Source organism: Phyllostomus discolor, chromosome 9, assembly GCF_004126475.2.
Source record: "Phyllostomus discolor isolate MPI-MPIP mPhyDis1 chromosome 9, mPhyDis1.pri.v3, whole genome shotgun sequence".
Classification (NCBI taxonomy): domain Eukaryota; kingdom Metazoa; phylum Chordata; class Mammalia; order Chiroptera; family Phyllostomidae; genus Phyllostomus; species Phyllostomus discolor.
This window is the reverse complement of record NC_040911.2, coordinates 319,103-345,761: the sequence shown is the minus strand read 5'-3', so window position 1 is coordinate 345,761 and position 26,659 is coordinate 319,103. Positions and strand designations below refer to the sequence as shown.

The following is a 26,659-nucleotide window of genomic DNA, read 5'->3' as shown; positions in this document are numbered from 1 at the left end:
CTGTCTGTCGTGCTCGGTGCCACCGTGAGCACCGGCGCCCACGTTTCCGTGTGGACAGGCGCATCCCTTCCCGGGCACGGTCCTGGGGCTGCAGCACGTCAGGCCGGGCGTGAGCTTCCGGCCTCGCTCCGTGACGAGGTGACCGCCTGTGTGCTCTTCACACGGCCGCCTTCCCGGGCAGCCAGCTGCTCGGTGACCGTGTGGGGCCCACTCAGCCACACGGGCTGCGCTCGCCGCGTGCCCTGCGTGCAGGCCACACGCGTTGCCTCACAGGCCCCGAGAACAAGTCCGGCGGGCCACCCGGCGGAGGCGGCGTGCCCGTGGCCGAGGGCCTGAGTGGCCTGGGTCCCTGGGAGCGGGTGTCACGCCAGCTAAACCCAGGACTCTCTCTGCCCCGGGCGCTGGGTCGTCTCCGTGCTGGCTCTGCCGCTGGCTGCGTGACGCTCACGGCTCTCCAGTCCTCGCCAGACTCGCGGCATCTTCCCGGCTCGGCCGAACGCCAGTCTCGTGGCCCCAGGAGAAGGCCGGGCCGGGGTCCCAGGACGTTCCGGGGAGGAGGCTGGGGGGGCCCCCCCGCTCAGCCGGGCAGCCGGGGGTGCGGGACAGCCCGCCTGCCGGCCGGGAGGAGGCCGCTCCAGCCCACAGGCCGCCCTGGGAGCCTCCTGGCGGGTGTGGCGGGGAAGCCTTTCCGATGACTCACGCTGCAGGGAATTCCCTAATGACTGGGAATATTTTTACTTCTGGGCTTGTGCGCAGCTTCCTCCCGCAGCCCCTGATAAGGCGGGACACAAAGGCCCATTCAGGCCGGCTTCCCTTCCCAGCGGAGCCGCCGCCGCGCGCACACCCAGGCCTGGCCGGCTCTGCCGGGAGGGCGGTGGGGCTGGGCGTGGAAGTGGGAGCCCAGCCCTGTGGCTCGTTTCCTAAGAGCTCGCGCGCAATTAGCCATCTGCAGCCGGCTCGGTCCTGCCTCCCCCGAACAATGGCCTGTGTAAACAGACACCGTGTTTGAAAGGCAGCGGCTGGTTCAGGACCAGCCCCACCTCATCCTAAACCCCTGGGGCTGTGGATCAGGCACAGGCGGGGAGGTGGAAAGTGGCCCAGAGCCCTGGGCGGGCGGGCAGGAAGGCAGGCGGGCACGGGGCCCGGGGGCCCGGCCGGGAAAGGCGCGTGCACGTCGGGGGTCCCGGGAGCAGGGCTGGGACGTCTCTGGGAGTCCCGCTGTGCCAGCGCGCACTGCCACCCGAGGGACCCGCGTGCGCAGAGGCTGCACCGGGGCGGCCACCCCTTCCTGAAAGCGACGTGCGCGCTGACCCCTGGGCCCCGTCCTGTCCACCAGCGGGTCGCAGGCACCGGGCGGGTGCCCCCAGGGGCTGGGGCCGCCCGTGTGCCCGTGACTCATGACTCATGCTTCCTCTGCGTCTCCCCCTCCGCCCTGCCCCGCAGGTGTGGGGAGGGAGGAATCGGAGAGTCTGTCTGATGTGCTCCTACGTCAGGATCTGAAACGCACGTTTCTTCCTTGAAAACAAACCATAAGTGGAAACTGATGCTGGTGGAAGAGGCGGCTTGAGCGGCGGCAAAGGGGCGGGGCCTCTGGGGGCGTCAGCAGCTCAGAGTCGCTACACGGCCCGCCCACAGGGGCTGCCCGGGGTCCCGCGGCGGGGGGGGGGGGGGGGTGGGGGGGGCCGGCCCAGGCACATAGCCTGTCCACCGCCCCTTCAGGAGGAAACCCCTTATTTTCTATAAACACGTGACCGCGCCCACTGGGTAAGGTCAAACATGCCGAGGGTTTTGCATTTCTGTGTCCTGACGTGGCAAAGGCAGGACTTGCACGTCTGCCCCTAGGACCCTGGCTCCGGGGGTCCTGCTCACTGGGGTAACCCCACCCCCCAGAGGCGAGAGGGCTCGGCAGGCTCAAGGCTGCGCTGCACCCCAGAGCTGGAGCTGGAGGCAGACAGCCGGCACGCAGCCTGGCTCCAGGTCCGAGGAAGCTCCCGCGGTCCTCCGGGGCTCGCGCTCCCTGTAGATGGTGTGTGGAAGCCCTCCCCTGGCTGATTTGAGGGGCGACTCTGGGCAGGGGGTGATTTCTGGGGGGGCCACTGGCCACGAGGCTGCGTCCCACAGACCCAGGTCTTCAGGCTCCACCGGGGTCGCTGCGCCCAAGTTTGGGCGTGAGCCCCCGGCTCCTCCCCTCCAGGCCTGGCGTCTGCTCTCCAGGGCGCAGGGGCCGGGACCCCTGCTGTTGCTGGGTCGCCGCCAGGCAGGGCTGGGCCCCCCACCCAGAGGCTGCGTGGTGGGGGACGCGCTCCCTCGGGCCCCACCCCAGAGTGACTAACGCATGTCCCGCGCCCCTCTCTCCTAGACGGCCACCACATCTGGGAGATGGAGGCGAAGACCGACCGGGACCTGTGCAAGCCGGTGAGTGCCTTGCCGACGTGCTCACGTGGGCGCCGGGCGCGTCCCGGGCTCGCCTTGCCAGAGCCGGTTCCCGCGGAGGCGTCCTTGCAGAGGGACCAATAGGAGAGCAGGGAGGACGAGCACGCGCAGGGGGGAGGGGCGCTGGCGCCGCACCGCGTGCCCCGGAGGCCCTGAGCGGAGGCGGCGCAGGGCGGCCGCGGGGGCCCCGGGCTCCGCGGGGCTTTGACCTCCTCCCCACACGCGTGCGGCAGCTCCCGGCCCCGCGGGCAGGACAGGGGCGCACACGTGCCCCTGGCCCTCCGCCGTCATCGCCCCCGGGGGCCCCCCACACGGCCCGCTGCCCCCCAGGGAGGCCGCCGCTCTGAGCGGCGAGTGGGCGCCGTGCCTGCCCGGGCACGCGGGTGGCGCGGTTCACCTGCGCCCTGGCACAGACGCCTCGCCTGTCCTCCCGAGAACACCCACCGCTCGGCAGGCTTGTCCTCAGCGTGAAATGGCTGCCAGGTGTCCCTCCCATGTGCCGGGTAGCCGGCGGGCCGGGGTCCGGGGGACTCGTGCTGGGGGGGGAGGGGGCGGGGCCGCCCACCTGGGCCTCAGGCCGCGGGAGGCCACACTCAGGCCTTTTTGGTGCCTAGGAAATAGTGACTGTTTCTCTGACCGGTTGGTTATTCGTGGAGAGGGTTTCTCGTCTGAAACCTCGGAGCTCTCACTGGTCCTCAGCCTGGGCTGCCTTTTTCCTCGGTCCCTGCGCTGGGGGTCTGCGAGTCCTGGTTTCAGGAGAGCTCCTGCCGCCCAGGGAGCTCGGTCTGTGTCCCCTGGCGGCCGGCGCTCAGCTCAAAGTGGCGGCCAGCGGCTGCGGTGAGGGCGTGTCTTCCACGCGGTCCCGGAGCAGCGGCCGGAGCCTCGGCCGCCGGGACGCACGCAGCGGCCGCCACGGGCTGGAGGAGGACGCCCACATTCCTCCGACGCCTTAGCGCGCTCCCCGGGGTGGGGGGCGGCAGGACGCCCTCCCCCGAAGGGACTGTGCGGGACGCGGGGGGCACTGCTCAGCGCAGGCACGCTGGCGCTCGGCCCTCGAACGTCGCCCGTCCCAGAAACTGTTGGAGAAGCAGTTTGTTCGAAACCCGAATCTGCTGTGTCTGCCGTCCGAGGGAGACGTGACTCACGCAGGGTTTTCGGGGAGAGAATCGAGACTCGGAGTTGCGTCCGACGCCCGAGATGTTGTTCCGTAGCCACTCGGTCAGAAAGCGAATTGTGGGAGAACCGAGCTTGGACTGCGCTTAATTTGGGGAGCTCCCTGTGGGTCCTGCTCGGTGCCACTCTGTGAGCAGCAGACCTGGACGGTGGGCTCGGCTGAAGCGCTCTGGGTGGCCGCTGGCCGCCCCGTGGTGGGGGTCCCCGTGTCACGACAAGGGGGTCTCACAGCAGTCACGGAGGCGGCGCCACACTGGCGGCTGCTGCTGTGGCTTTGCCGGCACGAAGCATCTTCCCCTGTGACTCAACTGCCTCTTGCACGCCCCACCCACGAAGCGGAGCCTCCCGAGGGCTGTGGGAGGGAGTGGGCCCGCCCGGCCCCAGGGCGGACAGTGTCGGAGTGCTGAGTCCGGGGACTCGCACGTGCTGGCCGGGCTCTGGCAGCTCCCTCCTGCCCGCGCTGGCCAAGGAGCCTGAGGACCGGCTAGGAGCCCGGGGCAGCTCCGCTTCCAGACAGGGGACGCCTGGCCCAGCAGGACCACGAGCTGCAGAGGCGGCGCGGGTGGGCGTGTCAAGAGCAGACGCCTGGCGGCTGCAGAGGCCACCCTGACCCAGCGTGCCCCGCCCCCTCCTCCCGACGCCCCGCCCCCTCCTCCCGACGCCCCGCCCCCTCGCTGCGCCTCCTCCAGCCCCCTCGGCCCCCAGCCGGCCGGCCCGCCCACCCCAGCGGAGACCCGCAGCGTCGTCTCCTAGCGAAGTAAGCCCCGCCCACTTTGCGGGATCAGGTGTTGTGTCGCGGAGGTTTCTTTCCCACGCTGAGTAGTCAGTCGCCTCTGCTGCGGGCGTGTAGCAGGTCACGGGGGTTGGGAAGAATGTTTTCCACGACCCCACCCCCGTCTCCTAAACGCCGGCTGCCTTCGAGACTCTCTCTAACCGGGAGAAGAATGCCTCGCTCCCTGCGGCCATCGGTGTGCGTGTGCACGCACGCACCTCTGCACGCTCCCACGCGCACGCACGCACGCGTTGTCGTGTGTGTGTTTTCAGACGGCGGGGCTGTCTGCGGTTCCTCCGTTCAGACGACGGCTGCTCGTCCAGCGAGCCGCGTGCCGCACGCGCCCCGAGGGCCACGGGTCCCACCCGGTTCTGTCACGGCCTCGCCGCCCTCCGCCGTGGGTCTCGGCCCCGGTGCTTTTCGGAAATGGGCCCGGAGCGTCGAATGGCTCCAAGGGCCCCCATGCCCCTCCCGCTTCTCCCCTTCCCTTCTGCTCTCAGCCTGCAGAGAGCCCTCCCCGCCCCCACCCCGACTTCTCCTGCCGCCCTCTGCGGAGGCCCCACGCCCCCTGCCCGTCCCCCTTCAACACGCGTGAGCCCTCGGGGACAGACCCTGAGGGGCGTCTCTGTCCCGGTCTCGACTTGCTGGGACCCGTGGGAGGCCTGGACTCCGGCGGGCCGGGGCCGGGCTGCAGGTGCCCGCGAGGACTCACTCGGTCAAGGGCCCAGTTCTCGGCCTACGCTGCCTGCCCGGCCCCTCTGGCTCGGGGCTGTTTTTGGTGAAGGGGCGGCAGGCTCGGGCGGGAGACGGGTGCTTTTGTTGCTCCTTCTCAGGGACCGGAGTTTTTAACAGGGCACGAGCACGTAGCCCAGAGCCCGCATGGCCCCGGGTGCCCCCCCCCCCCCGCCCCGCCCCGCACCGCACTGCACCCCCAGCGCAGGCCTCTGGGCCGCAGTCCCTCTGCCTGCGGCAGCGGCAGGAGGAGGCTCAGCCTGGACTGGTCTCGTTTTCCCGTGCAGGGTTCTCGAGGTTCCGTTGTTAGCGCGGCCCAATCAATTTTGCTATTAATCTGGGGAACAAGCTACAATTACTTGAACAGAAAAAGTGATACAATGGATTTTTCTTACACATTTTCCCTGCTCGTTAACTGAAATACAGGACAGAAACGGAAGGAACTTTTTGGGTGTGAAATGTTCCCCCACGCCCCGAAATCCAGAGCAGCTCCCCCCTCCCCCCTGGGCGCTGGCGTGCAGAGCGCATGGCGCCGGACTATTGGGGCCCCCTGGGGCAGCTCACTGTCTGGGGATGTGGGTGCACAACCCCCTCCCCCCACCACACCACATGGCTTCTGCGACCTGCTGTATCGTGTCTGCCCTTGAAAGAGCAGGATGTTGTGGAACTGTGGCTGATTTTTATTTCAAAACACAGAAAGGTGACAGCAGCCCCCAAAACACCTCGTTCCGTGTCAGGCTGCACCTCCCGACGCTGCCAAGCGCCCCGCTGTCCATCTTCCGCAGGGGCGGGTGTCTGGGCACCCGTGACAGGCTCCGGGTCACTGTCGTCACACCCCTGTCCCCAGAGACCTGTCTCCAGGAAGCACCTGCCCTGGGTCTGCATCGCCGGTCACCTGGGCAGGTGCTCCTGGCTCCAGGGACACGTCGGCGCGTGGGGTGGGTGGGAGGTTGTTTTCGCAGGCCCCAGGTCCGCGGCCGGAGGGGGACGGAGCACTGGGGGCCGGCTGCCGCGCAGCCAGTCCGCGCTCGGCGTCTGCGCTGGCTTCTCTCTGTGCCGAGTAGGTGGCTTCTCAGGCGAAGCCCCAGCCTGCTTCCCGTCACACTCCCCTCGGATCCCCCGCCAGCTCCGTCAGGAACCCGCTTCCCCGTAAGCCCCCGTGTGACCGGCAGGCCAGCGGCACACGCGTGTGCCCGTTCACGGGTCGGCTGTGGGGCGCCGTCCCCCCCACGGACGGACACGCTGCGGTGCGACCGCTCTGCCCGCGCGGAGCGCTGACCGACCCCCCCCCCCCCCCCCCCCCGTCTGCCCTCCCACTGCAGCACTCGCTGGTGGTCGAGATCCCGCCGTTCCGCAACCAGAGGGTGGCCAGCCCCGTCCAGGTCAGCTTCTACGTGTGCAACGGGAAGAGGAAGCGCAGCCAGTACCAGCCCTTCACCTACCTGCCCGCCAACGGTAACGCTCTCTTTCTGACCTTGCACGCCGCCGGCGAGCGGGGGGGCTGCCTGTTCTGAGAGACGCGGGCGGGGTGCGGCTGCCGCCGCCGGGAACCCCCGCGGCCGCCGCGCGCCTCTCGGCTGTGCCCCCTTCCTGTTAGCAAGACGTGTCCCCGGTTCCTTAAAAAGGAAACAAACCAGCGACCCTTCCGGAGTATTTTCCTTTATTCCTGGGGGGGGGGGGGGCGGCGTGCTGGGCGACGACTGAACATTTCGCCGGCTGCTTGCAAATGCGTCGCAGCCGGGGGGCGGGGGGGCGCGGGGGGCCGCCCCGTCTTCCGGGCTGAGTGTGCCGCGTGCGCGCGTGTAAATTCTGTGGGTGTTTAAGTCAAGGAGCAAATGGCTGTAATTACTCTGCAGGTCCCTTTAGAAATGAGCCCTTGCTGTTCAGCCTGAAGGCTGCTGCCCGGTGGGGTCGTTAACCCGCATTGATGGCTTCCCGAGCTCCTGCTAGACCCTGCGGGACGTCCCTCCTCGGGTGGGGCATGGCCCCGTGACCCTCAGGCCTCCAGGCCCCAGTGCCCCGCCGGCCGTGCCCTCCTCCTGCTCACTTACACAAATCAGTTTACGCGTCAGCTCCTCAGGCTGTTTTCTTAGAGAAAACATTGTTTATGTTTCCACCCGCCCCGGCACTAGTGGAAAGGGAGGGTGTGTGTGCCGAGCTGCGGCCGCGGTGCCCCGTCCACCGGTCCCTGGAGGCCGGGTTGTGTCCACGGCGGACGGCTGCCCACCCGCCCTGGGTTTGACTGCGTTTCGTGGAAGCTCCTCTCGGGAAAACGGCGTCTTCACGTTCCGGCCTTTGTCCTGCGAGCACTGAGCGAAGAGGGGACTTGTGCCCCAGAGCTAAGCGCAAAGGCCGCCGCCGCCGCCGCCGGGCGGTGCCGTGAAACGCCGACTGCGGAAGGTTCCCGTTTGCTCTGGGTGTGAACCGTCGCTCGCGGTAGCCTGGACCGCGGGGAGCTCTGGAATGTCGGTGTCGCTGTCCAACAGGACGGGCCGTCTCCGGGGCAGCCCCGGGCCGTGCCCCCGAAGGCTTGGAAGAGACGGCGTGCCCGCCGGGAGCTCGCGGGAGCAGGGCCCGGGAGGCGTGTGCGTCCCGCGCTCCACGGCTTCGGGGGTCTCGGCCGCACGGACGCCGCCAGTCCTGTCGTTCTGGGCTGAGGGGCAACAGCTCTGGAAAAGGAAGCATTCGGTCTTTTTTTGTGAAAATGTAACGATTGTCTCCTGATTAAACTTTAAGCATGGCTGACTGAGTATCGGAAGTTTTACAGAAAACCTAAGCCTTGTAAGGAACAGTTTCTTTGTAAAGACATGCAGAAAGGACCTCCGCGGGCCCTGCTCTGAGCTCGCCAGCACCCAGCGCCACTCACACACCGGTGTCAGGGGAGGGGCTGTGGGACGGCGCATCTGTGACAGTGGGGGGAACCGAGGCCCGGCCACCCAGTCTTGCAGCCTCCCGCCCTCAGGGTCCGAGCTGCCTCTGCCCGGCACCCACGGGAGCCCCAGTCCACCAGCACCTCATCTCCATGCCGGGGAGTCGCCCCACCCGGCCCCTCACGCTGGGTGGCACCCCAGTGTCACCCCAGGGCCCGTCCGAGTGACCCACTGGGCTCTCCGTGGCCTGGGCTTCCCGAGTCTTCCGGCAGCATGAGCCCGGCCTCCTCCGTCTCCCCTCCACTGAGTGTCTTGAGATGCGCCCCGGCCGCACGGACCCCGAGGTGCCCACACCGCCCGGCTTCCTGGGCAGGGGCAAGGGGGCCGAGCTCCGTGGGGCTGTCACCGCTCCACACGCCCCCAGCCTGTGCGCTCTCCGAGAGCAGGGACCTCCGCCCGCGTCAAGACGCCGCTCCTGAGTTGGGGGGCCGTCCTCGGGGGGTTTTCGAGAGAAGTAAACGGACGACTGATGAACTGGAGCTCGAGTGGCAGTTCCGGTTGCCGTTTCCCTCGCCACGCACTCGAGCGGGTGCCAGCCCCTGCACCTCGCATCCCGAGCGTCCCCTCACTTAGAGTGCCCCCCACCCAGCTGCATCAGGCCCCCACCCCGACCCCGATTGCCCCTCCCGAGTGCCACAGCCTGTGGACAGGCTCCGTGGTTGGTGTCGGGCGTGACGTCACCGGGGAAGGCCCGCCCCCCCCCCCCCCCCCCCCCCGGCTTCAAGGTCCGCTGGTCCGTCCCCCCTTCCCTCTTGGACGTCAGCTGTGACGGGGCACCACCCCCTCCCGGTCTGGGGGCGCGTGGCCGCGTGCCGGGGGCAGAAACCTGCCTGGGGGGGGGGGTTGCTATGCTTGTACAGAGGGGCAGGCTCTTTCTAAAACGTGCTGTTGAAATGTACTCAACGGTGGAAATAAACCCATTGAACCCTACCTGTGAAGTTCATTTCCGGGGGCAAACTGGTGAGGGCACGCCTCACTCCGGGATCCCTTCAAAGTTGGGGTGAAGGAGACGGCGCGGCTCCAGCCTCCAGGAGGGGGCCTTCGAGAAGGGCCCAGCTCTCACACAGACGCGCTCTCGGGGGGGGGGGGGGGCCTCCCCCCAGCCGGCCGCTGGGTGGGTGTTTCGGGGGCTGGGAGCCCAGGGTGCAGGTGTCTGCCTGTCAGCAAAGGGCCGAGCAGGGCCCACACCTTCCTCACTTCCCGTCCCAGCTCCAGCGTCACCCTCTGGTGACCGCGGGCGAACCTACAGGCCGTAGCCCCTGGGGTGACGCCCGCCTCGACCCCCACCCCCACCCCCACCCCCCCACGCTCAGCTGGCAGGCTGCTGGGGTCAGTGGCGTGGCTGGTCCCCTAGACATTCTGGAACCTTCTTCCCGAGGAGCGAGCTGGCGTTGGGGGTGGGGCCGGCACCCGGCGGAGCATGCTCCGTCTTTGCTGTCTCTTCCCGCCCAAGCCCCCCAGGGCCGAGGGGCTGTTCTTGCTAAATTCCCGGCCGTACTGGCTCCCCTGCCATCCTGCCGTGAAACGAGGCACCCGCGTTTTCATCTCTTCCCACACTGAACCCTCGCGGCACAGAGGGTCCCGGGCACCCGGCGATGCCCCAGGAGGGGAGTGAGTCCCGGCACCGGCCCCCGGGGGCGTGAGGTCCAGGGCGGGCCAGGGCGTGGCAGGGACCGGGGTGGGGAGCCTGCATCTCCACTTGGGGTTCCCTCCACTCGCCTGGGCAGCAGCCGGTTGGACCCTCTGTCTTGGGGTCCGAGGCAGGGCTGGGGGAGCCCCCCGTGTTAAAAGAGGGGAACTGGGACCCGTACCCGAGGGGCTGCCCTGGCCGGAGGGTTGGCCTGCTGACCCCGCACACCCCCGAGCCCGTCCAGGGAGTGGGTCGGAGGCCTGTGCCCAGAGCCCGGGTGGGGGGTGCTCCACACCCAGGGCTCCGTCACAGAACCCAGGCTGCAGCAGCTCCGAGGGGCCTTGGGGGGGGTCTGGTTTAGAGACCGGAGGGCCGCCCCAGACAGAGGGCGTCGGAGGGAGGCCCCAGGCTGGCGTGGACAGGCCCTGACCCAGCTCAGCCTGTCCTGGCGGGGCGGCCCGTCTCCTGGGGAGCCCGTCCCGCGACACCTGCACGGGGCGGGGCGGGGGGGGGTCGAGTCACCGTCACGGCTGCAGGGAGTGTCGTCCCGCCGGCGCTGGGGCCCCGCGCGTCTCCTGGGCCCGGGACCGGAGCCGCAGCCCCGGGCGCGCAGCTGCTTGGAAGTGTGAATCATGCTCCTTCCCACGCGGCGCTGCACTCGCTGGGCGAAACCCGGCCGGTGTGTGTTCTGGCCCGTGTGCCCTGTTTGGGCCCCGGTCTCCCTCTGACTAGTTGGGCCACAGGCGGGGCCCCACGTCACCTGGACCTGGAGAAGCCCGGACGGTGCGCACCTGCGGCCAGGCAGCTGGCACCCCGCCGGGAGGCGCTGGGCCCCGAGGGCGCCCCCCGCCCACCCAGGGGGGGAGGTCCCCCCACCCCGAGCCCCAGGAGTCCCCGGGAGTCCCTGCCGCCTTTGCCAGTCCCCTTATCTCAGACAAGTCCTGCCCCGAGGTGCGCGCCCGGTGTTTGTGCCGCTGGTAAAACTCAGGCTCCCGCGTTTGCCACAAACAGGAGACAGCCTGCTCTTTGTTCCCGGCGTTCAGAACAAAACCCCTTTTGTCCGGGGCTGCCGAGGGGACCTGGTAAAGTGATTCATGCCGAAACAGTCGCGGCCACTCGGAAACGTGCACGTGCAGTGATCGGGGGCGGGAGGGGGGTGGGGTGCAGGGGCCTGCGCCCCGTCCTTGTCCCCGGGTCCCCTTCCGACCTGGTGAGCGGCCGTCCCTGCAGAGGGACGCAGCGGGGACGGGCCGCACGGCACGCCCACTGTCCCCCGCTCAGGGCGCCGCAGCCCCAGGTCGGGGCTGGCAGGGTGGGGACCCCCTCGGGCGCCAGACGCCCCATCTTCGCTGCACGGCCCTGCAGCACATGCACAGTGAGGTCTCCCTCCTGGGTGGGGCCTGGCTGCCCCGGTGGAGGGTGGGCCGGAACCCAGGCCCGTGGTGGGGTTTGGGGGCTGCCCCTAAGCGAGGGGATGGGGCGGCTCCGGGGGCGGGCGGCGCTCCAGCTCCCTGTGCCCGGGCTGCAGGGTGACGGGCATGTTGGTGCTGGCCTGTCCCCCTGTGGCCCAAGGAAGGCGGCCAGTCCATGTGCTCGACAGTCAGTTGGCAGCAAAGGAGGGGAGCCGTGCTCAGCCTGGTGGCCCTCAGGCCGCGGACGGGCGGGCCACCCCGCGTGACGGGTCTCACCCCACGGCCCTTGAGCCCTCGGGAGCAGCCCTGCCCACTCTTGTCATGCAGGGCCTCCCCGGCTGCCCCGTCCAGTTCCTCGATGGAAACAGCCCGTGGTGGCCATTGGCAGGTTCGCCAAGCCCCTGGGGGAGGGGCAGGGTGGCTGTCAGCTGCTGGCCCTGCACCCGGGGCCCCAGGGTGCCTGCTCCACCCCGAGGGTGAGCACTGGGAGGCTCCAGTGGGGTGTGGGCGGGTGGCCAGGGTGGCCGGGCCCCGGTCGGTGGGCCCTGAGGACGGGCCTGGAGCCCCCCACGCGCACACAGAGCTGACCCCAGGGAGTCGGGGGGCCCTGCTCTGGGCACAGAGGCTGTCTGGGGTGGGGCTGCCTCCTTGGAGGATGCCCCCCACCCACCCCTGCCCTGCGAGGCCTGGAATGTTCCAGAACGCTGTTGGGCCCACGTTCTGACGTTGCAGTGGCTGAGAAGACCCCGCTGCCCAGCTCCTGGAGACACCAGTCCCCTCGTTGGGACGGACACCCCCCAGGGCTGGGGGCGGGGGGGGCTCTGATGTCACCGGTCCCAGGACAGAGACCGAGGCACCTTCAGCCAGACGCTGGTGTCAGATGTGCCGCGAGCTTCAGCGCCCCCCGAGGGCCGCGGAGTGCGGCCCGGGAGGGAGGCAGGGGCGGCCTCCTGGTTGGGTCCCCACGCGCTCTGCCCGGTGGGGGGCCCCGCAGGTTGTGTGTGGAGGCTCGGCCAGAAGGAGCCAGTGCCGTGGGCTCTGACAGGCCACGGACGACGCCGTGGCCACCGAGCAGACAGCCGCCCCCCCACCGTGCTCACCTGCCGGGGCCCGGCAGTCCCGGGTCCGGCTTGACAGCCCGGCGGTCGCACACACTGCGGGCGCTGCCGGGCGGCTCGCTGGGGCCGCCCCCGTGGCACCGCTGTCGGGAGCAGAGGAGGTGGGAGGTGGGAGGAGCCCAGGGGACGCGTCCCGGGAGACTCGGTGGCCCTGGTGCCGGCGGCGGGGACTCAGTGGGGGGCCCTCGAGGGCGTTACGTTCGGGTGTTGCCGGTCGGCGCGGGACTCGGCCGGACCCGCGAGGAAGTCACCCGTCGCCGCTCCGGACGCCCGCGTGTCTCGGGGCGGGGGGGGGGGGGGGGGGGGGGCCCTTCCAGCGGGGGACCTTGGCCCCCCCCCGACCACGTGTCTGGGGCCGTTTTAGCAACTGCCCCTCGCCCCCCCCGCGCCCCCCCCCCCAGTGCAGGGTCTCAGGGTCGTTCCGGGAGTCATGACCTGCCGACCGCAGGGGCCGTCCTGAAGGCGACACCGGCCGGCGGGGGGTGGGGGGGACCACGCTGCACGGTGTGGGCTGTCGGCCTGCGGCCCAGCCCTTCGAGGTGCGGGAGCCGGCACGGCCCCCCGACACCGGGCTCTCGGGCGGGCGGGCAGGCGGGCTGCAGCTGCTTCCCATTAGCTGTGAGGACGTCATGCGGTCTTGGCAGCCGGGCCAGCGCCTCCGCTGCCGTCTGTGGATGTGGGACGCGTGGCCGGGAGCTGCAGCCGCGAGGGCGCTCGGGCCCCGCAGGGGCGGGGGGCCCCCAGCTGGGGGGGGTGCTGTTGGAGAGTTAGGGGGGAGACCTTGGGGGGGCTTTCTGAGGAGCCCCCGGATGAAGCCGTGCGTCCTGTCCGCACACGCTCGGGGACACGGGGCCCACGGACACGCCGAGCCCCCGGGGGCCTGGGCCGCGGCACCGGTGGGCCAGCACAGGCTTCCGGACTCGCACGTGCCCCTCCGGAGCCGCGCCCTCCCCCCGGGACGCGCAGCCGCTGGCCCCAGGGGGACCTGCCGCACTGGCCCCAGCGAGACGGGCACAGAACTGACGACACCCCGGGGACGCCCGCCCTCCCCTCCCGCCTGCAGCTCCCGCACCCCCGCCCCCGCCCAGCCAGGGCAGCGCAGACGGCACCTCTGGGGTGGGGGACGCCCCCTCCTCCAGCACCCAGCAGGCGGGTTGGGCCCCGGAGGCGGGTGGCAGCACGCAGTCGCACCGCAGCCGTCGGCGCTGGCAGGGCCTCCGTCGTGGGTCTGTGTGCCGCCGTGGCTGTGCTCGGAATGGTGGCCCTGGCCACCGAGGCCACCCCGTGATGGGCAGCAGGGGCACGAGGTGCCAGCAAGAGAAGGGCACCGAGGAGCGGGCAAGGGCGGGAGGGGCCCGGGGTGCAGACGCAGCCGGGTGGACGCGGCCCACGGGTGACGCCCACTGGTGCAGGACCCGGCGCTGCGGGACCCTCCCCTCCTCCTCCTCCTCCTCCGCCGGCCGCCTGCCTGCGTCCATGGGGGGCCCCTTGCAGGCTCCGCCTGCCTCCCAGGGAGGGCGGACGACAGGGTGGACTCGGGACTGTCCCGCCCGCACGGGGCGGTGGGTCCCTGCCGCCCTCCGGGAGCGAAACCTGGAGGGCGGGAAGGGGAGGTGGTGTTTCCGTTCCTCGTGCTGACGGCGCCCCTCCGGCCGCCGCCGCCGCCGCGGGTCCCTGCCGCCGCCGGGGTTCACTGCCCCCCGAGCGCCCCCCCCCCCCCCCCCCCGCCCAGTCCCGGAACTCGCCGGCCGCCCAGTCACGTACCCAACAGGCGCCGGCCAGTAGCGCACAGAGGCCGCCGTGCGTCCAAGTGCACGTTCTCGCTTTGGCTGCTGCAAACCCGCGGGCCCTGGGGTCCGGGGCTTCCACTGCCGCCTGCAGCTGGACTTTTACGGCACATCGGAGCCGCGGCAGGCTCCAAGGAAAACAGCGCTCGCGGCGGCGTCGGGAGCAGCTGCGGCCCGTGGAGCCGGTGACTCACGCTGCCTCTTTAATTGGGTGGGGGAGCTGGGGGGCGGGGGGGGGGGGGACCCGGGGACCCGGTCAGGACGCCAGTTGTTTTCGGGGGAGGGTGTCCTGGCCCCGGCGCGCCCCTCGGAGGCGTGCTGACCTGACCTCTCCACCCCCCCCCCCCCCCCCCCCCGCAGTCCCGGTCGTGAAGACAGAGCCCGCCGATGACTACGAGCCGGCCCTGACCTGTGGACCCCTGGGCCAAGGCCTGAGCCCGCTGAGCCCGCTGCCGAAGCCCACCTTCAGCCGGCCGCTGGCCCTGCCCCCCGACCCGGGGTCCTGCCTCGGGGCCGGCTTCCCGCCGTGCCCCCAGAGAGGCGCCCTGGTGCCGCCGCCGCCGCCGCCCAGCGCCAGCCCAACGCTGCAGGACCTGTCCTCGGCCGCCTACGGCACAGGCGTGGCCAGCCCCGGCCACGGCCCCCTCGGACTTCAGCGGCCAGCTGGAGGGCTCCTCGCCGGCCCGGAGGCGCCGAGGCCCGCGGGCGCGCACCCCGGCTCCCCCAGCAGCCGCCCCCCGCCCTGCTGCAGCCACAGGTGAGTCCACAGCTGAGCAGCAGCCGTCCCCTGGAGGGCCGGCCGGCACTCTGTCCCCACAGCCCCGCGTCCACACCGCCGCCCGGCGCCCAAGAGCCGCCCTGTCTGCAGCCCCGCAGCCCAGCCCGCCCACCGGGGATGGGCCACCAGCAGCCCCACCTGCCGAAGGTTCCGGAGACGGAGTCCGCCGCCGCCGCCGGCCCTCTGCCGCTGCCCGAGGTGCGTGAGGACAGTAATCAGGGTCTGGCCCCCACCCCCGTGTCGGTCAAGCGAGAGCCTCAGGAGTTGGACCAGCTGTACCTGGACGACGGTGAGTGCCCGCGGCCGCAGGCGCGCGCCGGGCCCGGCGCGGGGCGAGTGCGCGGAGGAGGGGCGTGCGGACCCACTCGGCGGGCAGTGTCCACGGCGGGGCCCGTGGCGCTGCTCCGTCACCTGGGCCACCAGTGCGGCCTGTGCCCATGGCCGTTGACCCGCAGGGAACACCGTCCTGGTGGCTGCAGCCGAACCTCAGACGGCCGACGTGCGGCCAGAGCCAGTGCCGACCGCAGGCCAAGGGCGAGTGGAGCCCCCTGAGGATGGGACCGCCTGCCCCGGGGGCCGGGCAGCCAGGCCTCCAGTGGGGCTGCTCTGGCGAATGGCGTCTGAGGGGCAGAGTGGCCGCAGAGGTGGCTTCTGAGCCTGGGCAGCCGCGCAAGGGGGCCGAGTGCCAGTGAGGGTCTTGCCAGGGGCTTGGGGAGGGGACGGGGCGGCCCTGCAGCCCCACTGGCACGCGGCTCTCACTGCGGAGCCGCCCAGGGTGGCTGGGGAGGCCCGTGCCCTCGGCCCCTCAGGGGGTCCTCACCACGTGGGAGGCGGCGCCAGGCCCGTGGCCGCAGGAAGGACAAGGGCAGCCGTGGCCCTCCCCCCCTCCCCCCTCCCCGTCCCCCTTCCCGGCGGACGCCGGGCTCCAGTCCCGGAGGCCCCACCTCCCAACGCTGCTGACACACCTGCACCCTGTGTCTGCCCCCCTCCCCCGCCTCTCACCTGCCTGGTGGCAGGCGGTGTGTGCGGGTCATCTGGCCTCCGTTCCCCCAGAGACTCTGCTCGTGCGCCCTGGGACTCGGGTCCCCCGCTCAGCACCCCACGTGGCCTCGTCACTCCCCGCCCTCCTGCCTGCAGGCCCCACAGGTGGCCCTGGACCCCCGAGCAGAGGCCCCTCCCCCCACGGGTCCCCTTGTGGTCCCCGCCCGAGACCGGCAACGCTTCCCGGTCGCAGCCCATGCGCGCCCACAGGTGTTCGTTTTGGGGTCGGTATTGGGACCAAGCCCAAGGCTGTCCCGGACAGCCCCAGGCACGTGTCTCCAAGTATGTTTACACACCCCTACACACACACACACACACACACGACACGTGACACGCTGGGGCTTGTTCCTCAGGGCGCCGCCGGCCTGCCCCCGTGGAGAGACCTAACCCCGCCCGGCCCTGCAGAGCTGGTGCTGGTGCGGACGCTGACCGGCCCGGCCCCGGCCCCGCTGGGCCGCCCTTCCCCAGACCCAGGGAGGGCGGCGGGCGCACGGCCGTGTCCCTGGGGCGCAGCTGCACACCCGTGGGGCCGCCCCCAGTGGGGCGCCAGGCCGGAGCGGGCCCGCACGCAGGCCCACTGACGCCGCCCCGTCCTGCAGCGGGAGCCGCACCGCGTCTGGCCCGGGCGCCGTCCCCGTGGGGAAAGCAGATCGAGTGCTGCCTGCAGCCGGAGGGGACACGTCTCCCCGCCCCCACCACAGGCGTCAGGGCGGAGGGCCCCCGCTCTCCCTGGCACCTCCGGGCTGCTGTCGGGTTTGCTGTCGTGCGGCTGGAGGGAGGCTGGTGGCTGCCTGCTGGGAAGTCGGGGCTCACGCAGGGGCCTTGATGCCCGATCTTGGGGTGCCGAGCTCGACTTCTCAGAACCTGGGGCTGCCCCCCTCCCCGAACTCTGAGGGCGGGTGTGGGCAGGCTTGCACTGTGGTTCCTTGCCGTGGACGGTCCGGGAGAGGGGCAGCGGGGCTGGGCGGGGGGGGCTCGGCGGCTTCCGTGAGGGTTGCCCGGGCAGTCGGCGCTGTAACCGGGTGCTTAGCTGGCCCCCCACCTGCTAAGGCTCCGCGTCCCTGAGGTGTCTGAACACCAGCCCCTCCCACGGGGACAGCGGATCATCCGGCTGGTTCTGGGTGGAGGCGGGTTTTTTCCCGAAGCCGCTCGACCCGTCGGTGAACTTCAGCTTGAAAGTGTCCTGTGGGTCAACAGCATCCACGAGGGTCAGGCTCTCGATTCCCACTTCCTCAGCGCGGGGTCCACGAGAGGCCGTTTTTGGAAGATGAGTTTCCCAGACCCGGTGTCACGCGAGACGCAGGTTCTTCTGAGGAGTCACCAGAGCTGCGGCGCCGGAGGCTCCCGTGGGTCGCCGCTGCCACTGCCCTCCCGCGGAGCGAGGGCCCCTCTCAGCCCCGTGCACACACACACGAGCCACTGGTCAGGTGTCCCTCACATGTGCACACGCACACGTGCCACTGGTCAGGTGTCCCTTGCATGTGCATGCCCTGGAAGCATGTCCTAGTGTGTCACCCACAGCGGAGTGCCTTCCGGAACCTCTGTCACCGGACCGTGCTGGGCCGAGACGGACCCCTCCCCCCCCTCCGGCTTCGCGAGCGGAGCCGCGGCTCCCGAGGTGCTGGCGTGTCTGCCGCCCGGCCCCTGTTGTCACCTCGCCACCCGCCCCCGCCGCCCACAATCGGCCCTTTCACTCCTCCGGGAGCCCCGGGGGTTCCAGAGGCTCGATGTCATTAAAACAACACGCAGGTGGGCCCCGCGCCTGGGCCTCGAGCCCCCGCCCCCCTTCCCGAGCTCCGGCTGCTCGGGGGACGACAAAAGGCTCCCCTCACGGAAAGTCTGACTCAGCTGGCGCGGCGCCCGGCTCAGAGGCCACACGCTCCCGGCGGCGAGTGGAAGGCCCGTGCTGGGCGCGGCGAGCACGCGGCTGCGAGGACGTGGGGGGCACACTGCCGCGAGGCGCGGAGCCGAGGGAGCCCGGCCACACGGGGGTCCACCGGGTCCGGCCCGAGTGCGCATGGACGTCTGCACAGCCCCCGCGCCACCCAGAGACGGGCGAAGGGGGGCGGCCGTCAGCACAGGGAGACCCCGCAGGGGGCAGTCCGGGCAGGCGCCGGCCCGGCACGGCTGGCTGTGGGGGGGGCTGGACCCCACCCAGCCCCCCGTCCCGGCGCTGCAAACCTCGAGTGGCCACAGCAGGGCCCCTGCAGGCCTGTGCCCCGATGTCCGGGTGTCTGCACGGAGACCTGGAGCCGAGCTCCCAGGGGTCGGACACGCGTGCAGACACATGTGCAAACACGGGCTTGAACGTGTCCGTGTTTACCCAGGGAAACCTCACGGTCACTGGGCGCCGCCGGCCAGCGGGAGGACGGACGGCCCTGCTCTCCTGGCAGAGGCTGTGCCGAGCGCGGCTCTCCGCGGCGTCTGGGCAGGTGTGTGCGTGCTGGGAGCCCGTCCCCGTGCCCGGGGCAGCGGCCGGTGCTGGGGGAGGAGGGGGGGGAGGGGCGGCCCCTCCGCCGGGGCACCAAGCTCGGCTTCCCCGAACGGGCGCCGTGTCCGGCAGCGTCTGACGTCAGCGTGTTCCTGCCTGCGTGCGGGGGTGGGGCGGCTGCGGGCAGGGTCCGGCTCACAGGACCCTGCGCTTCGGGGCCTGCGAGGTGCCGGGCACCCGGCTCAGCTGACCCGGTGGGTGCACGTGTGAGCGCGGGTGCCTCCAGCCACAGGCCCTCCGTCACCAGAGGCTCCGGCCCCCGCTGCTTTCTCCACACCCGAAAGGCAGCCGGGGGCCGCTTTCAGAGGGTCAGCCCTCTCCGCCCCTCACCGAGAGGCCTTGGCTGGCCCCCTTCGTCAAACTCGGGGCCGTGTGAGGGTGTCACGTGAGGGGAAGGAGCAGGCAGAGCCGGAGGGAGGGAGGGAAGGAGCGGGGGTCTTGAGGGGCTTAGGACGGTGGGCCCCGTGCAGCAGTGTCTGGGCCGGGCTCACGTCACCGAGCAGGGAGGGGGTGGGAGCTGACCCTCAGGTACGGCTGCGGGCGGGCGGGTGGGGGCCTGTGTGCGACTTCCCCTTCGTCATGGGCGAGGGCTGGGGGGGGCTCTGAATGAGGGCACAGTGTCCATGTGCGAGTCCTGCACCACGAGGTGCCAGGGCCACCCACATGCAGACCCTCGCCCTCCTCCTGCACCGAGGTGGGTGCCACCCCAGGAGCCCTCGGGTGGGGGGGTGGGGCTGGTCCTCCTGTCAGATCAGTGTGCGGCGGCGCCGGGGCCCTGCGGGCTCGCTCTCTGGTGCGCGGCGCTCTGGCGGGCGGGCGGGTGGGTGTTCCCCACAGACGCTTCGGTAACCGAGGGCCGGCGAGCGGCACGCGGCACGCCCCGGAGTGCGAAGCCACAGCGCAGGACGTGTGCAGGCGCGGCGGCCACATTCACGGAGCCAGCTGTGGCCGGGCTCACGTCTCGTCGGGGCGGGCGGGGACCAGGGCGGGGAGCAGGGCGGCGCCGGCTCCCACTGCGTCTGTCGGACGGCTGTGTTCTCCCAGGAGCGGACCGGGCCCCGCGCCCGGAGCTGCGGGCCCTCCGGACGCAGCGTGAGTTCTCGCAGTGTGGACCCCTGAGCAGACGCGTCCCCCGGCTCACGGGGTCCGTGGGCGCGGCAGGGAAGGACACGGGACGTCGGCGAGTGTGCCGGTCGTGTCCCCGCCGCAGGCGGAGGGAGAGACTCAGCCACCCCCAGGCCGGGTGCCGTGAGGACGCCGTCCGCGCTGCTGCCAGGCCTCCGGGGCTCCCCAGAGGGACCTGCACGCGTGTTCCCTCCGCCCGAGTGTTCGACCTCGGCGCGGCCTCTGGGGCAGGACGGCCGACGGAGGAAGGAGCCGAGGTTTGGACGGAACTGTCACCGGACTTGCTCCACGGGACCCCAGGTGACGGGTGACAGACCCGGGAACACGGCCGCGACCGGCCGGCTCCAACTCCCACCACGGCCTCCGCTCCACCGCGGCTCCTCGGGGTCGTCGAGTGTCTCCCCGCCAGAGACGCGGTCAGCTGAGACCGCTGCCCAGAGGTGTTCCCGTGTGAGTCCGCCTTCCGGGCGGAGGAGGGGTGTGGCGTTCGCTTTTCCTCACGGAGAGTTTCTGCTCATCAGCTGAGGCGCGCTCAGCGGGCAGCAGGGCGGGACTGTCAGAGGGCTGGCTGGCGAGAGGGCCCCGGTGAATCCCCCCCTCCCCCCCGCCCAGAAACAATGAAACTACAGACAAGACTCCCAAATCAGCGGTCCCGGAACTGGGGACTTGACCGAGGAGGCACGCCAGATGAAAAGAATTTATTCACCGAGAAACGGGACCCCTGAGAGAAGGGGGCTGCGGAGTTTCAGCCCAGGACACCGCTGCCCCCGCCCCAGCTCCGCGGAGTGTGGCGTGAAGAGCACTCGGCGTCACAGACGGGGTGGTGACGGGCCTGCTGGGGGCTCCACTGAAGACCCTGCCCCACAGCGCAGCCGGTGTTGTGACCGGTCCCGAAGCTCCCGGGAGAGCCCCTTCCTCGGGCACCATCAGAAACAGCAGGTGCTGGAGTCTGCTTGTGGGAGCCGCCCCCACCCCTGTCCCCACCCCCCCGGCAGGGCAAGCAGGGACCAGACACGCAAGCGACCACAAGGGAGTCTGCAAAACCCGGGCATGTTCCCGGGGACCCAGGAGGCTACACCCGCGCCCACGGCGTGCGCACACTCAGGAGAGACCTGGGGGAAGAGAGGCTGCCGTCCTTCACCTCGGGCTGACCCCGAGACCCCACACTCACACGGGTGAAGGCCAAGGCCAGCAGGGTTCCCAGCCACACACGGATCACAGCCCCTGGACGGGGCTCAAGGCGCTTGAAGACACTCCCCACCGATGGCCGGTTGACTGTTGAACCACACTCACCCGAGGGTGACCCCAGGGGAGCCAGAGTTACACTGACACAAGAATCATTCAAGGGGGCGGACCGAGAGCATAGTGCCACACGAGGAGTCGCTCGTCCAGTGAGCAGCCACGCGGAGCAGGACAGGCAACAACGGACCCGGCAGAAGGGCCGGTCCTGCCGTGACGTATCATCCGTGACGTCCAGGTTCAACCGAAAAGCCGAGACGTGCAAAGAGAACATCTCTCCGACTCGGGGAAGACGACCAGCCAGCCCTCGGGCGGCTGACTCAGGGTCCCAGGTGGCCCGGGTGTCGGGCTCGGGAGCCGAGGCTTCGAGCAGGCCGCGGCGGGTGCTTCCAGGGCGCCAAGGGGGGTCGCGTGCAAAGAGGTAGGGAGAGCATGACAGCTGAGTCTCGCCAAGTGGAGAACTCCGGTAACGCGGCAGAAGCACGCTATTTTAAAAAGGGCCACGTCGAAACCCTGGAGTTTAGAAACACAACAGATGAAATGAAGAACTCATTTTCGTCTCCGACGGGGTGAGTGGCGTACTGGAGCCGCAGAGGAAGAAACCAGCAACCGGAAGGAAGGTCGACGGACGGCCGAGTCTGGGACAGAAAGGAAAAAGGCAGAAAAACGAACGTGGGGACGCCACGAAGCACACAGACGTCCGAGTCACGGGAACCTGGGGAGAGGGAAGAGAGAACGGGGTAAAAAAAAAGCGTCGGCAGAAATAATGGCCAAAACCGTCTGAGTTTGCCGGGAAACATTGTTTGATGCATCCGAGGAGGCGGACAGGTTTCGGGTGAAGTCCGAGAGTCACACCCGGACGCGCCGTCACCGCACGGGGCAAAGCCGAGAGGACGGGCCGTGCTGGACACAGACGACACACACACACCGGCCGCCACGTGGCCGCCTCCCGCGGGCGCCCAGCCCACGCCCCCGCACCAGGGCCGGGAGGCAGGCGCCGGAGTCGCGGGGCTGAGGAGGGAGGGGGGTCCTGGACCCCGAAGTCTGAGTCTGCAAGACCGGCCGGGAGACGGGACATCCAGCCGTCCCTAGAAAGCAAGGCGCAGCGGGCGTGGCGTCAGCAGGCCCGACCCACAGGAACTACAGGGCCCGCGTCGGGACAGCACGGGGGGTGGGAGGAGGTGTATCAGAACAAGGTGCCTGTTACACATTATTAGAGATAAGTAGGCATTAATCTGAAATTATTTCATGTTAAAATGCACGTTGTAACCTCTAGCACAGAAGTGTCAAACTCATTTTCACCGGGTTCCACATCAGCCTCAAGGTTGCTTTCAAGGGGCCGAAGGTAGTTTCCACTCCTTAACAGTGAAGGAGAAGTTACACGTACACGGTCCTGAAATATTTCGGCCCTTTGAAGGCGACCGCGAGGCCGCTGTGGAACCCGGTGAAAACGAATCTGACACGTTTGCTCTGGAGGAAACGCTAAGGAAATAACTTTAAAAAAACACACAGTAAACAAAGCAAGAGCAAAAAGACATTTAAATGAGACACCAGCAAATACACATTTAACACGAAAGAAAGTGGCCGAGAAAGATCACAGGAACCACAACCACTACAAACAAAAACAAAACCACAAGACGAGAGAAACAGATGCCGAAATGGCAACCGTAGATCCTGCAGGCGGATCCCAGTACATGTAAGCGAGCAGCGCGAGCCGATAAAAAGGCGGAGCTTGCGAGAACAGGCTGGAAAACCCCGCGGGACCCGGTGAGACGCCGTCCACCGAGGGTGCACTTCGGCGTAAAGGCACGAAGGAGTCGAAAGCGAAGGGTGGAAAAGATGGGTCACGCACATGGCGACCAGAGGGACCTGGAGACACTATTCTCACGTCAGGCAGAGTAGAGTTAGCCCCCCCCGCCCCCCCCAGGTGTTGCTGCAGACAAATGCACGTTTTACAACAAGGGAAACAGGAATGGAGCAGAAAGGTGTAGCGACTGTGGATGTATGTTGGCACCTCACAGCAGAGCCCCACAACGCGTGAAACAAGAACTGGTAGAACTGAAGGGACGAACTGAAAGACAGTGAAAAACAACGGCCGGGGACTTCCATAAAGGGTGGAGTCGCCAGACGTGACACCAGCCGGGACGCAGGGCCCGGACCGGCCCTGTCTGCCGGCCGAGCCCCAGAGGCCTCTCGCTGAGCGTGGGCCGGGTGCCTCTCCGGACAGGCCCGGCCCGGCATCCGGCATCCGGCGGGCCCGGCTGAAGGTTACAGATGAGTGCTGGTCACCTGGGAATCACTTATAGAATCCACGTGGCCCCTACCAAAATTTTAGCAGATTTTTTTTTTTCAAAAACTGACCAAAGGATCCTAAGATGTATATAGAATTTCAAAGATCCAGAAGGGCCAGAGCAATTTCAAAGACAAAAAAACAAAAAGCAAAAAACCCCAGAGCTGGGAGCTCACACGTTTCGGTTCAGGCCTCACCGCGGAGCCACGACAACCCGGTGGCCGGCGTGGCTGCAGGACGTGCAGGTCAGCGGGGCAGAGTGAGAGCCCACAAGTGAGCCCTCGTGCTTGTGGAAACTGGTTTCCAGCAGGCGTGCCGAGCCATTTACTTGGGGCGAAGGGTAGACTCTTAAACCAGTGGTCCTGGAACAACGGGACACACAGATACAAAAAAAAGAAAGAAAAGAACTCATATTCTTACCTCACACCATCCCTAAGAAACTAAGTTGGAATTGATCATGGAATCAGACATAGGAGCAAAGCAGTACGACCCAGGAGAGAACACGGGAGGAAACCCTCCCGCCCTTGGGTGGGTTAGGCCACGGTGTGTTAGGCTGCGACCCCGGAGGTGCAGCCCACAGAGTTAAAAGGTGGGTGCGTTGGGCCTCATCAGGTGCAGAGCGTGTGCTCGAGCGGGGCCACTGAGAACACGGGACGGGGCTGCGGGCGGGAGCGTGTGCTTGGCAAACAGGCGTCTGACGCAGGGCCGGGCCGGAAGGCTGCATCTCCACGGCGGACGGAGAGCTCCGTCCAGGGCCTGGCAAGAGGCCTCACCCCGGCCGACGTCTCAGCAGAGAGACACTCGCAGTGTGGCTGTGAGCCCCAGAAGGGAAGGCGTGCTCCCCGTCACGGTCACGGACACGCGTGACATGCCTGCCCATGCAAGGGACGCCGTGCCGCGGCGGGCAGACGGCAGACTTGGAGGAGGAGGAGGAGGAGGAGGGTGTGGGGAAGTGGAAACCCGCACCCGGCTCTTGTCGTTTTGGCAAGGTCTTAAAAGTGAAACAGAGATGGACCCCCCTCCCCCACCCCGCTGTGGGCGTCCGCCCGAGGGAAGTGAGTGCAAACGCCCACACGCCCTCGCACACAGGTGTGCCCGGCGCCACCGGTCACAGCGGCCCAGCGTTTCCACCACACGGACGCCCAGCGCCCGGCGCACTGGGCGGGACTGAGGCGCGGGGGCAGGCCGTGGAGCGGTGCTCAGCCGGACGGCGGGACAGAGCACCGGCTCCTGCTGAGGGGGGCAGGGGGGTGAATCCTGGGGACGCGATGGGAGGCCCAAAGAGGCCGAACACGAGAGGCCGCTGACCGTGCGGCTCCTCCCGGCGGACACGCCCAGAAAAGGCCCATCTCCAGGGGCAGAGACCAGCCCGGGGGCGGTGGGGGGGGGGTCTCTGCGAGGCGGGTCTGGGGCTGCGGCTCCTGAGCCTGAGGCGCGTCTAGGGCTCCCCCGGGTGTGGCCCTCGGCCCCGGGCGCCCGTGAGACGCCAGAGGGGGGCTGCGCCCGCAGAGGTCGGGGCCCGTGTGTGTGCGTCCGGGACAGACGGCCGCGCGGCCCCGGAGCTCCTGTCCGAGGGGGAGAATCCAGACTCTGCGTCCGGGGGCAGGAGCAGCGTGCTGACCGCAGAGCGCCTCTCGGGGAGCGGACTGGGCGTGCACCTCTCGGTCTGTGGCCGTGTCGTCGGACGAAGGGCCGCCTTTGTTTGTTTTTCTTAAAGACTTTACGCATTTATCTTCAAAGGGAGGGAGAGAAACGTCCACGCCTGGTTGCCCCTCACAAGCCCCCTGCCGGGGACCTGGCCCCCTACCGGGGCACGTCGTGCCCTGACTGGGAATCGAACTGGCGACCCTTCGGTCTGCAGGCCGGCGCGGGAGCCACAGCGGCCGGAGCGGGGCGGTCTGGGAAGCGGGGTCAGGTGACGAGGACTTCTCCACCCCCGGCGGGCGGGCTGGAGGGTCTCCGTGTCCTTCTGCAGCTTGGGCACCTGGGACTTGGAGCCCTTTACCTTCCGCAGTTTGAATTTTGGAGCCTGGCTCCTCCTTCCAGACTGCAACGGGAAGAACAAAGACAGCCCGTCCCCCCTCCTGGAACATCCGCCCTTATCAGGCCCCGGGACCCCGCTAATCACAGCCTGATACTGGGCACAATGGGCCGGTCGGGGGGCCCGCCCTCCCCTGCACAGTGACGGCTCCCAGAGCCCGGGGGCTGCTTTTCTTTTGTCTCCGACGTCGGACGGTGCGTCGGACGGTGCAGGCTGCGGTCCCCGAGGAGGGCTGGTGGGCGGTTATCGGCCCCGGCCCATCCTCCCTCCCGCCGGGGGGTGGGGTGGGGGGAGGCCTGCCCTGCGGCCCTATCAGGCCCTCGCAGCTGCTGTTGTTTCAGATACGGCAGGAAGCCGGCCCTGGAAGCCTGGGGCAGCCCGGAGCCCTCAGCCGCACCGAGAAAGTCTGTGATTTACTCGGGGCCCTGGCTGCGCTCCAGCCCGCCGCAGGAGGGGAGGGGAAGGGGCAGCAGAGACGCTGTCTGGCCTCGCAGACGTGGTGGGGGGGAGGGGTGGGGGGGGGACGCTTCGGCATTGCCTTGGGGCCCCCCGGCTGGGCCCTGGGCCGCCCGCTCCCTCTGCCCTGCAGCGGGAACCCTCCGGTGGGCAGCACCCCTGGTCTCCTCGGGGGACGGCCTCCTCCCTCCCCCCTGCCCGTGGGGGGGGCAGGTCTGCAGTGCCGTGCGGGGCGTCCCCCAGACGCAGGCGACTCCCCCAGGGCTGCGCTTCGCACCAAAGGGTGCTCGAGGCTGGAGCAGGTCCCTGCCGACGTGGCGTGCGGGCCCCCTCCTGCTCGGTGCCCCTCCCCCCCAGGCGTGTGCAGGGCGCACGGCCCACCCCTACCCCACCCCCTGTGCACGGGAGACCTGCTGCCTGCCCCACCTCAGGGTCCCCCCACCCCACCGCGAGCGTCACCCCAGGACCCTGCAGAGGGAGGGGCCCGGACAGGACAGGGGCTCCGCCGGGGGGGGGGGGGGGGGGGGCGTTTGCGAGCGTTTATTCAGCGAGAGAAGCCACGCTCGGACCTTTCCTCCCCGTCACGGCTGGGGGAGGGGCCGGGGGGGGGCCGTCCCGGGGTCACGTGTCAGGGGCGGCCGCGTCCCCGTGGGGAGAGCCGCCGGCTGCCGCTCTTGGCGCGGCTCCCGCCCTCGCGGCCGGGCGCACAGTTGCCTTTCTGTGCGCGTCCCGGTTTTTCCACGGTAGCCGCTGCCAGCAGCCGTGAACTACCGTACATCACTCCGACTTAAGAACCCAAACTTTAAAACAAATTAAACTCTTGTTGACGTAATAAAAATCAGAATGGGACCGAGCCGCTCCGCAGACGCACACTCCAGTTATTTCTGTGGATTTAGGGCTGTTTTCGGGGATTCCCAGACTCCCAGCCCCGGCAGGGCTGCTTCCTCCTGCAGACGCCGGAGGCGGCCGGGGGGCCGAGGGGGCGCTGGCCCTGGGCCCGGGGTGGGGGGGGCGTTTCTCTGCCACCTGAGTGCTGGCTCCGGCCCCCGCAGGAGCATCTGCAGCCGCACGTGAGAAACCAGCCACAGGACGGCCGTGGGGGAAGGGGGGGGCACGAGCAGGGTTCTTAACTTGTTCTTGGTGAAGAAACGAGCTCACAAAGTGAGTGTCAGCGCCTGTCGGCCCGGAGGAGCCCTTGCCGGTCACGGCCG

At 69.5% G+C, this 26,659-nt stretch overlaps 1 protein-coding gene across 1 annotated transcript in view; it reads left to right on the top strand.

Annotated features, from left to right (window-relative positions):
• Positions 1-26,659, top strand: part of NFATC1 (nuclear factor of activated T cells 1) — a 71,437-nt gene that overhangs the window by 30,389 nt on the left and 14,389 nt on the right. Inside the window, 4 exon segments of the mRNA XM_028524080.2 lie at positions 2,360-2,415; positions 6,433-6,565; positions 14,348-14,710; positions 14,713-15,054. Coding sequence (XP_028379881.2) covers positions 2,360-2,415; positions 6,433-6,565; positions 14,348-14,710; positions 14,713-15,054 — 894 coding nt within the window.